Genomic DNA, 12,635 nt, shown 5'->3' with positions numbered 1-12,635 from the left:
TAGAAGAAAAAAATTTTAAAATTAAAAAAATAATAACAATAAAAATAATAATAACAATAATAATAATAAAAACATTAATAAAAAAAGTTAAAAAATAAAAAACAAATCAAAAAAATATTGAAGAAAAAAATTCAAAAAACGAAAAATAAAAATAAAAAATTGTAAAAAAGGATATTAAAAATAAAAGAAAAACAAATAATAATAATAAAAACGTTAACTTACGATAAAAATAATAATAAAATAAAATATATGCACATATACATATGTATGTATGTATATGTAAATGTAAAATTAAATAAAAAAATATTTTAAAAAATTGAAAAACAAGTATTTAAAAAAAATATATATATTATAACAAAAAGTAAAAAACACGAGAAATAAAATGTGGAAAAAACGAAAATAAAACATAAAAAATACAAAACCATTAAAAATAAACAGGTGAACGTTGCCTGCACCGAAGCTTTAAAAGAAAAAGTTAAAAAATATTGAAAAAATATTAAAAAAATATTTTTTAATTTAAAACAAAATATTCAAAAACAAAAAATATGATAATAAACAACTAAAAATAAAAAATATGGAAAAAAGAAAATAAGCAGCTGTGCAGTTTTTAGAGAAACGTTTTCATACCAAAAACGCATTTGATGTCTATAAACATCTTGAGCACTTTGTTCAGCGATGAGGTCCATTTCTGGCTCAATGAGTATGCAAACAAGCAAAATTGTCGCATTTTAGACGAAGAGCAACCTGAAGAGATTAAAGAGCTACCATTTCCTTTAGAAAAAAAACAACGCTTTGGTGTGGTTTGTGTGTCGGTGGAGTCATCGGTCTATATTTCGTCAAAAATGATGCCGGTGAGAACGTTGCCGTCAATGGTGACCGTTATCGCGGCATGATAACCGATTATTTGATGCCTGAAATTGAAGCTCGTGATCTCGGCGACATTTGGTTTCAACAAAACGGCGCCACTTTGCAAACATCTCATCAATCAATGGATTTAGTGAGGGACATTTCGATGAGCAGATAATTTCACGTTTTGGACCGGACAAGACCGTGTGATATTACACCGTTAGACTTTTGCTTGTAGGGATATGTAAAGTCTAAAATATTAATAAACATTCCCCATTAAATTTGAAGTTTCCGTGTTCTTTCTTTAAAACAAGTAGATAACCTCGAAATGGATCACCCTTTATAAGCAACTTTTGGTGATATACTTGGTGATCAGTCAGTCTGGAACCTTTCCCCCCACTTGCAGTCTGAACGCTACAAGACTTTTCTGCAAAGATATAAAGGTAAAGTAAATCTTTCGACAGCAGGAAACCTCATGTCGGAAAACCTTCGGAGAACTTTATTGCCTTCCCTTCGAGAGGAGAAAGGAAAAGGGGCGAGGTGGACAGAGACGCAGGGATAAACATTTATGGGATTATGGTCAAAGTAGATAATCGAGTGGGAGGTTTTGTTTTTTCAACAAAATTAGATACCTGAATCGCCTTCCGTCCGCCAGACCACAGCAAAGTGTACCAAACGGAGATCACAGCAATTAAGGAAAACCAAGGAGTGTGCTCACTACAAGGAATATATTAATAAATACAGATCCAAATCAAATGACAAATCACAAAAGTCTCTTAGGATTTCGTTAAAGATAGTGAAATAATGCCTTGATCCCTTGGTGGATTAACATCATATTTCACTATAAACCTACAAGGGTAACAAGACATAGTGATATTCCTAGCAACTATGGAACAGTTGAACCAGCCAGAGTAGGCACTACCGTAGAATAGACTCCGGAAAAGAGGGAATTTTTGTGATATTGGTTCCTTGTAGATATTTAATGGACAAACATCTTTAAATATAGCCACGTCTCGGTGGAATCAAATCTCCGACTTGTCAAACAAGCAGGTAAACGTGGCATGAATGGAATATGGACCGCATATGCCAACAATTAAGTTCAAGAGGAATGTCATAAGAATCTAATAGGAGTGCTAAGAGGTTACTGTCTAATTAGAAGACTTGCCAGCAGACTGGTAACACTATATAACGACTAACAGAATTTGTTTAAACTATTAGCAGGTAAAACAAGAGGAGACTATAAAATGCGAATGCTAAGCTTTTTGCAGACAAATATTAGAAACTATTAAAGGAGGGTTTCTTGACGATGTTTCGGATGTTGCACAGATAAAACTTTTTTATTTACGAACTTCACAGAATCCGGGATGGTTCAAAGAGGACATAGAATAAGGGAATATTAGTTTCGGTGGTTTTACAATGAACCTCCGTTGACGACGAACAATGTCCGGGACGGCCAGCAACATCAACTGATGATCAACACGTCAATAAAATAAAGGAAACGCTTGATTATCAACAATTAACAGATAGAGATCTTACTGGCATCGTTGGAATATCAGAAGAATCAGTCAAAAAAACTTTTTCGAAAAACAGCATTGTGTTAAAGTCTGTGAAACAAAGTTTTCCGATTACCTGGCGATGAGTCTTGGATCTATGCTTACGACCCGGAAACAGATGATCAATCGGCCGAAGCAATTCAAAAATCAAGATTATGTTGACAGTTTTCTTCGATTATTCGATTCGTACTCGCCTGATTTAGCTCGGTCTGACTTCTGGCTATTCAGCAAACCTTAACTAACGCTCCGCGGAAACCGTTTTCAGTCAATATAAGTATTTCGAAAACTCACATAACGGTGCTTTACAAATAAGTTCCATAATTGACTCCACTAGCATGCTTACATTAACATAAACCCCAGCTTTAAGAAAATTTTTAATTATTTTGTAGTTTCCATTGGACATAACCAAACTTTTGACAACCCAAAAATGGTTTTGGCTTGCGACAAGAATATGAATATAATTATGTCCCACGATAGGGTTCACCAAAACACTATACACACATTGTGCGCCAAATTATAACCTCAATTGTTGCATTAATTTCACTATTCAAACAAACACATACACAGAGAGATATAATTATTGTGCGCATGCCTCTGTATGTGTGCGCTTTCATTAATTCGCGTTTCGCAGAATCGGCTTACGATTTGATTAGGTTACTTTAACATCGCAGTGTATGTGTGTGTGTGTATTAATATGTTTGTTGTTGTTCCATTTAATCTTAATTTCAGCACTTAAGATCTCAATTTCAAGTACCGACACGGCAAATAAAGCAATAAACGGTAAATACATGTACATACATAAGTATGTATGAGTGTATGGATGTGTGTATGAATGTATACATGTGAGATAAAATCACTCAGATTTCCTCTCACCCCGCAAATGCCGCTACACAGGAAAAATTAAAAAAAAATAAAGTAAAATGCTGTGTATATGTTTGTGCCCATGGCCGCATTGGGGGTGGCAACACTATTCGCCTTTGACACATATCAATTGTCCGGTTCGTCGACTATGCGCCCTTTTGCCACTCAACACAACAACAACCACTTTATAATTTTGATTTTAATTGCTCTGTTGGTTTGCTTCATATACTCGGATGCATGTTTGTTGTTGCTGTTGTTGCGCTTATTTTTGGCCTACTACTGGGCCGAACTTGTACTGTGTAATGGACACCACAAAGCACAGTGCAACACAATATGCATTTGTCGGCATGTATACTTCACTGTTTGTTTGTATGTACATATGTATGTATGTATGTATGTGTATGTGAGCGCGAGTGTGAGTATCGGCAGCAACTACAACCGCTCGGCTTTAAATCATCACCATATCAACAAATGGTTGCACGAAACAAAATAATTTAAATTCAAGTAATAACAACAAATACATAATATTGATTGCCCACAACAATAGCAACAACAAACTGTAGGGGGGATAAATCTGTGAGTTATTTTTTTCACACACGAACCACTCTCCACATATTGATGGGTTTGATGCTGTCTACCGACGACACAGCGGCCTGTCAACACACAATGCATATACACGCATACACACACACATAAATGCGCTTGAGTTGGTGAGCTTGAATTTTACTATAAAATTGTTGTCCCACGTCAAGCAATCAATGCGTTTATGTTGGTTATTTATGCGAACGTGATTTTTTCTTCGATTGTACGCTTTTATGCTATGTCACAACCCATAAACACACACACATGCGCACAACGATTTGCAGTGTACATAAAGGAAGTCGCGCGCGTGTGTGTTTGTGTAATTGTCAGTTAGAAAGAAATGCTCAAATATAGTTAAATTTTAATTTAGTTAGCACAATGGACTTATGCGAAGGCAGCGATGGGTCGCTCCTCCGCCGACGAAATGTTCGGTGTTTGTTTGTTGTGTGAATACGCATTTTTATAATAACACACACACACATATCCATGTATTATTGGTCATACAATGGCTGATGAAACGCGCTTGTGTTTTGTTATTTTTGCTGATTGCTTTTCTATTTGCCTATGCGATTATCTCGCACAGGCTCTCCGATCCCTATGACACCCATTTTGCAAAACAGTGGCGCTCAAAAGTGGTGGCACAGTTGATATTATGGCGTTGCAGGATGGCTAATGGCAAATGCTTGTATTAACTTCTCAACGCGTTTAGCTCATGGAAAAAACACACAATATTTTATATAAGAAAAAATATTTAAGAAAAAAATTTAAAATTAAAAAAAAATAATAAAATAATAAATTAATAAAATAATAATAAAAAATAAAAAAAAAAATAAAAGAAAAGTTAAAAAAATAAAATTAAAAATAAATATTCAAATAAATATTAAAAAAAAAAAAATCAAAATGAAAATAAATTAAATTGTAAAAAGAAAAATTAAAAATAAAAGAAAGATTAAAAAAAGAAAAATAATAATAAAAACGGTTAACTTAAATAAAAATGAATAATATAAATAAAATATCCATGTAATGTAAAATGTAATATTCTAAATATTAAAAACAAATATTAAAAAAATATATAACATTAAAAAATTAAAACAAAAAATAAAATATGGAAAACGATAAAATATAAAATAAAAAAAAAAAAAATTAAAAAAATAAAAAATTAAAAAAAAATATAAAAAAATAAAATAATAATAAAAAAAAAATTAAAAAATAAAAAAATATAGAAAAAAATAAATAATCAAGAATAAAAAAAATTAAACAGAAAGCAAAAACAATAAAAAAAACGTTAACTTTGGCTGCACAGATAAAAATAAATAAAAACAATAATAATAAAGTAAGTTAAAAAAAATATTTAAAATATCTAAAAAATTAAAAAAAATACTTTAAACAAATTAAAAAATTTCAAAAAAAGAAAAATAAAAAAATTTAAAAAATTAAAAACAAAAACGTTAACTTTAGCTGCACCGAAGCTATAATATCCTTCAAAGGTGTAATTTTAACGGTATAAAAAGATAAAGGGTGTTTTTTTAGACAAGTTGTTTTCAAAAAAAAAAACTAAATGCATATAATTAAATACTAAGATTTTATATTTTAAAAACTATTTCAAGCAAGTGACCGCCTTGGCTGGCTCGAATAAATTCCAGTCGAGAAGGCAATTTCGCGAGACAAGCGACTTTACATAACCCCACCAAAAAGTAGTCCAGCGGTGTTTAATTGGACGATAGCCTCCAACTATATCACAGACCCAAGACGTGAGATAAAGCGCTCAGCTGAAGTTTTTTTTTAATAATCTTTTGATGGCTGAATGACATGTTGGGCCGTCTTATTGGAACCAAAGGTCGTCGACATTAAAATCCTCCAATTGAGGCACAAAAATGTCATTAATTATGGTTTAGTGGTCTCCAATGACTCTCGAGACTTACCGATCTAAGCGGAAATAACAGCGCTTGGCCGGATAAAATCCGGGTCAATTCCAGTGCATTGAACCGGCTGTTGTGGGAATTTCCCATTGACTGCAACATTATGGGCGACTTCATTTGGAAAAATACGGACCAATAATTTCCTCTCTCTATAGAGCACACCATACAGTTGAGATGTAATAGCGTCTCAACAATGATTTGTAGTTTGCCATCACACCAAATGATATCAGTGGTTTTTTAACGTACCCAATGAAAAAATGTGCGCTTCATCGCTTCACAAAGTGTTTAAGTACAAATCGGAATTGGTGGTCATCTCTTTTTGGGTTTACACACATACAATATGTCTAAAAAAACACTTTATGATTTTGATCGGCCATATGCTACAATAGTGTGATCCCAACGAGTGGTTTCGAGATTTTAGTGCTGCTTTGGAAACAAAACTGAACTCGAATCCAGTATCATATGATTCATACAGCTTTTATGAGCTTTGTGAAAGTTCCTTCCCGACTTTTTTGAATTGGAAAGACAAATGACCTTGATTTTACGTTGGATTTACTGGATTTGGCAATACTTTTAGGAAATGAGGGAAAGTAAGGCTGCTTGACTACTAAAGGGATATCACAGATTCAAACCTCAAACGAAGAAAGCCCTAAGTACTAGGAATATAAGGAGAAAGTGGAACGAAAAGTATGTAAGACTGAAGATATAGCTAAAAAAGAATTCTGTACACTCACATTTAAGGTTAGGAAGATTTAAAATGAAGAGTTAGTGGCATAAAACAATTATTGAAAAAATCGGTTAAAACTTAATCTCAAAAAATAAGAGTACGTATACTTTTATGCTTGACTTTAGCTCTATATGTATGTAATTGAGCAGCGATAATGACGCGAACAGTAATGAAGTAATGAACGTGTCGGATGCGATGCTGCGTTACACCAGACATGGTCCGCTATATGCATATATGTGTGTGTTTGACACTTCGGTTCTTATCGATGACAAAATCAAGTGAAGGCAAAAAAAAGTTCCTTAAACAATTTAGTTCTTTTGTGCAGCTGATTATCATGAGGAAGTATTGTGTTGGACACAATGGGGTTGCATAGCTTTCGCAGTTTTGGAGGAGTGTGACAGACGGGTAGTTGTAATGGCATTTATTTAATAGATACACGTCTACGGATATTAAAGAGAAAGTTCAACCCTCTCTTTGCCAAATTCCAATAATTTTTCGGTATTGTCACTTTTACTTACGCGACTAACGGTTTATGCACATCTGCGGTCAAAATACAGCATTGCCGGACAATAAGTATAAAAACGAAAGTATTGCTATATAAGTACTTGGCTACAGTGATGTGTTAAACAAATGTATATGATATAAACGTCATTATATTTTACTTAAAAATAACTGTTTTGAAAAATTTTCAAAACTCTTCACAGATTCATTTTGTATTGCTAGAGTCCATATTGCATTAACCTAACATAACCTAACTTTTTATCGAATATTTATTTCACATTTACACACATGTGACATTTCCTGGAGCCTCTTATTATGATTAAAAATTTTAAAATATTACAAAATTGTTTTAAAATTTTTTTCTAGCTTTATTTTGTACAACTAACGGCCATATTACTTTAACTTAACATATATGTATTTAAAAATTATATTAATTTGTTTGAAAATGTGGCATGTCCTGAAGCCTATTATCATAAATAAAAGTTTCTAAAATTTTCCAAAAGCCTTAACAAGTTGTTTTGAGCTTCATTTTGTATCACTAGAGAGTAATAATCTGGCGTTTAACTACCCACATAACCTAACTTATTTTCAAAATAAAGTTATTTTTCTTCTTTCTAAAACCTTTTATACTTATAATATAGGAGATGCTGCTTTTATTTTCCCCGCAACTGCAGCTCAGTAAATATTTATATATTAATTTACATTCCATATGAAATGTATCGGTTAGGTCGAATTGTCGCTTGTAAAGATGGAAGATAATCGAAAGACATTTAATGTGGTCACTTGAGTGGTTTAAATAATTCAACAAAGATATTGGTTGGCGCGCACTCAAATATGTAGCTACACTTGTCAAGGCATTTAGGTATAATCCTTTGCACATTTCGTCAAACATTTATTTTTGGACGCTTTTATGTACACAATAACACTGGCGAAACTGCTGCTGTGGGCTATAAAAGCGCAGATATGAAAACAAATAAGCACCGAGACCAAACACTTGCTATTTAAATATAGCGTCTATTTACGCACATAAATAACTACATAAATAAAAATACATATTATATATATTTTACTTTACTTTAGGATGCTGATTGTTTTCAAATTTTTATCGCCTTTGTCTCAATTGCTTTTAAAACAAAAACTAAGATGTTGGCGCCTTTCAAATATTTCGAGGCAATTGGGTGCACTTTGTTTGTACATAAGTATGTATGTATGTATGTAAGATGAAATTCTTTTTTCGTGGGCCACGTGTTTGGCATTTCAGCTATATTTCGAATAATTCCAAATGAAATACAATATGCTTAAGACATAACGCATATGTGCACAGATACTAATATGCTCTTGTAAGGATTGCACAACCAATAATATGACGTCCAAGAGGCAACAGTAGTGTAAGTAAAGTAAAGGCGAACTGGGCACTTAGTTTTTGAGATATCAAACTAAAATGTGGCACACGGCCTTTTATACCAAAGAATTTGCTCATTTGTTGGAATTGCGATGTGGAATCATCATCAAAATCCAGTTATTGTATGGAACATTTTTTTATTTGCTGTGTCTGATGTCTTCACAAAATTAGACATGGATTATTGTCCAATGCAACGATGCAATCTGCGAAAAAATTGTACAGACCACTACTGTAGCTGCGATATAAATTGAGCGACAAAAATCCAGTCCTTGAATGGAAAACTTTTTTATTTTGTATTTGTGGAGAGAATTATAGCTTTGATTTTTCTTGTTTTCAAATATTAAAAAAGAAACAATACAATTTATCACACGTTTGTACATGGAGATGCAAGTGCATGCTTTTAAAATTATATAACAATTCTTAACAAAATAGGAGCACTGCATCCACCTATTGTTATGAGGCCTTCCTTTTAAATTTCTTCCATATACAATTTTCTAATTTGCATGGGCAGCTAGTTTCTGTATTATGTAAATGAATGCGCGCCCACATTCCAAACTAGATAAATACATATGTACATATGTATATGTACAAACGCATATATGCACCTTCTTAAGTACATATGTATGAATATGTATATTTTTCCATAACAGATAAATTACAACAAAGGCAAACGTAAGAACAATATTACAGAACATTGTGAACAAACAAAAAATAGACAATTTAAATTTACATAAATTGATTTGTCGCTAATTGATGCAATAGTTTCTAATGAGCTATTCACTTTATGAGCGCCGGACGCAAATGAGAACATAAGAAAGTAAACTCATAAGCGCAACAACTTTACAGCTTCTTGGCGCTGAAGGTAGAATTAGCAATAGGTAATTTAATATCATAACCTATATATCAATAACTGCTACTCAATTAAAAAAGTTAAATACTTTATTAATAGAATTTTGAGGTTAGTTAAAATCAAATGTACGTACCAATATCTCTAGGCATAATTGTTTTGAAATTAATATCCGCATTCGTTAAACAAAATGAAATTACACCATTTCACTTAACACGAACACATACTTCTTGGAAACAGAGTTAATTCATTTTAAACTATATAATTCTTTAAAGAAAAATTTGCACATAATTCAAATCATTCAAATTAGACAATTTCCTTGCAATCACGGCATTTTTTTTAATATTTTCGCTTTGACGTTTAAGTACCGGCTGATGTGCTGAAAACCGATAATCGAACAGTGCTATGAAGTTATCCGGTCTTAGTAATATTAATTAAGATAAAACGATTTTAATTAAACAATAAGCACAGCATACAAAAAAATCGTGTGTTAAAAACAATCAGAAACGGTTTTCTCAACAAATCAAACCCAAATATACGTAAAATTCGGATTTTTAAAAATTGTTTGTCAAATAAATTATCAAAGTTTCAAACCATAATACGCTTATATTAACAGCAGAGGTCGCTGGTAGTAAAACAGTTAAAAACATTCACATGTGCGCGTCTATTGTGAATAGCTATCAAGCGGATAAAAATCAGCCAAGCAGCTGTTTGTTGTTTCAAAACTTTTTATTTATTAATAAAATAAATTATTATTCTTATATACAACAAAATATGTCTTCACATGCGGCTACCAAGATTGACCAAAAAGAATATTTAAAGAAATATTTATCCGGCGATAAAGTGAAAAAGAAAAAGAAGGACAAGAAGCATAAGAAAGAGTTTGGCGCCGCTAAAGTGAAAATCATTGATGACGATGTCGCTTATAATCAAACGCAGGAGGAATTCGATGAGGAACTTATTCTAGGTGGTGAAGATGCGCCACAAATTGTTGGTGAATATATAGAAGAAGTTAGCAGTGCTGCAAATGCACCCAAATGGCGCAGCATTGTTGTGAAGGATGAACCTATTGAGGAAAATGCAAGCAATGCTAATAGTAAGCCAAAAGAGGATTTGTGGGGTCCTAAACAAATAAAACGTAAAATAAAGGACGAATTTTCACCGCCACGTCGTGATAAACATATAGACTTGCATCAAAGTACACCGGACAACTCACCTCCAAGGCGGAAAGATAATGATAAGGCGTCGCGTAAGCAAAGAAGAAATAATACATCGCCGGAAGAAAGTGAATTTAGACAAAATCGACATTCACTACATCGTCAAATAGCTAAAGGCGAAAGATATTCATCTAATCAAAGCCCACCAAGAAAAATTGAATACATATCGAAACATACGCACAGAAGTAGAAATCAACGCACACCTGACAATAGTCCACCTACAAGGAGCAATCAAAATGATGATCAAAGTCCTCAAAGACGACGTAAAGGAACTCCTGATAAAAGTCCTTCAAGAAGACGTAAAGGAACTCCTGATAAAAGTCCTCCAAGAAGATGTAAGTACACTCCTGATTGTAGTCCTCTGAGAAGACGTAAAGGTACTCCTGATAAAAGTCCGCCGAAAAGAGATAATCAAATTAAAGAAACATATAATGGACGTCAACATTCAAACCAAAGCCATAAGAGACACAATTCTCGTCCGAATTCAACGAGAAGTCGATCACCACAAAAAGTCTCGTCCAAAGGAAATAATGGTTCACCTTATAGAGAAATAAATCGATTTAATCGAAAGCATGTGGATAGATCTTCTAAATCTGACCAAAGCCCACCTAGAAAAGAAAGCCAAAAGCTGACAAAAAGTCGAAAAAGTAAAAGTAGCAGCGTTGATCTGAGTCCACAACGTCGTAATAAGCGGAATTCATCGTCTGATCAGTCCCCACCAAGGCGAAAGGATTTACAAAAAAGTAGAAAGCGAAGTATTTCACCAACAAGGAGAAATGGAAGAAATTCAAGTGATCAATCGCCTCCAAGGCGTTACTATGGTAAGCGCCAAAATAGCTTTTCACCAGTTCTCATAAAACGTGAGAAAGTTTCGCCAAAACAATCACCATCAAGAGCACGTCAAGCTGCTGTGAAAAAAGAGCGCTCATCATCGCCACCACAAAAACATAGTCGGTGGTCTAAGATGGAACAAAGAGACAGCGAATCTCCACCACCAACACATAAACCAAAAGCAACTAAAACACTCGATGGTAAGAAAGCTGGTCTGCAAGATGCAAAAGCACTAACACATGAAACGGAAGAACGTCGCCGTAGAGAGGAACGCATGTACAATGAAATGTCTAAAGAAGTGTCTGGACGGGATGCTGAGGTGAGGGTGCGTAGCACGGGACGAAAAGGTCAACGTGCACGTGACGCTGAAGCAGAAGATCCTGAGGTGCGGAAACGAAAAGAAGAACATGAGCGCAAGAAAAAAGAGAAATATGATCGTTGGGGCAAAGGTTTGAAGCAAGTTGAAGAGCATCGACAACGGACTGAAGCTGAGAACTACGAAGGTAGTAAACCCTTGGCGCGCTATGAAAACGACAAAGATTTGGATAATTTTCTACGTGACCAAGAGCGCGCTGAAGATCCAATGTTAGAGTATATGCGAAAAAAGAAAAAGGAGCGTCAAAAGGAGGAGGGATCTTTGGCCGAAATACCCAAATACGAAGGTTCCTATCCAGAAAATCGTTTCGGTATACGTCCCGGTTATAGATGGGATGGCGTTGACAGGTCAAATGGTTTTGAAAAGAAGTGGTTTGATGTCCAAAATGAGAAACGTGCGCTCCAGGTAGAAGCATATCTGTACAGTGTGGAGGATATGTGAAGGTGAGCATAACGTAAATCGTGAAATTTGATTACTTAACAAAAATTAATGTTTTTTTAATTTTAGTGTGACGTTTGCGAGGCAATATAATTGTGGAATCAAGGTCCCAGATTCAGTAAAATGGACATTTCATATTGCTGTTTTAAACTTACATAAGTATGTATATTTCTTAAGTGCAAAAAAATAAAAATAAAATATTGGAAAATTAATTATTTAATGGATTTTATTGCGCAAATACATCTACTTCCGTTGTATCCTCTATTTCCTTTAAAGATTTTTTAAGAAATGTTTGTTTTGGCATATTTTTTCATTATTATTTTTTTTATTTAATTTTTCATCTAGTTAAACAATTGCATGCAACTCTACCAGCTGCATTGTTCGATAGTAGTTGTTATCGATAATTCCGAATTGGCGCTGAAAGCCGAAGAACCAAAATAAACAGCGAGATAAAGCAGCGTTCAAAATGGACGTGCTAAACAATAAAACAACAACAGTTGGTTCTTATTGTGATTCCGTGCCATTTGTTTTATAT

At 33.5% G+C, this 12,635-nt stretch overlaps 1 protein-coding gene across 1 annotated transcript; it reads left to right on the top strand.

Annotated features, from left to right (window-relative positions):
- Positions 1 to 9,934: 9,934 nt before the first annotated feature.
- On the top strand, positions 9,935 to 12,301 carry LOC120782472 (BUD13 homolog). Its single transcript, XM_040114765.1, has 2 exons — positions 9,935 to 12,105; positions 12,170 to 12,301. The coding sequence occupies exon 1, from the start codon at positions 10,013 to 10,015 to the stop codon at positions 12,101 to 12,103; it is 2,091 nt and encodes a 696-aa protein (XP_039970699.1). The 5' UTR covers positions 9,935 to 10,012; the 3' UTR covers positions 12,104 to 12,105; positions 12,170 to 12,301.
- Positions 12,302 to 12,635: the final 334 nt, after the last annotated feature.

Source organism: Bactrocera tryoni, chromosome 1, assembly GCF_016617805.1.
Source record: "Bactrocera tryoni isolate S06 chromosome 1, CSIRO_BtryS06_freeze2, whole genome shotgun sequence".
Lineage (NCBI taxonomy): Eukaryota > Metazoa > Arthropoda > Insecta > Diptera > Tephritidae > Bactrocera > Bactrocera tryoni.
Note: the sequence above shows the minus strand (reverse complement) of the source record. Positions and strands in the feature narration are given on the sequence as shown.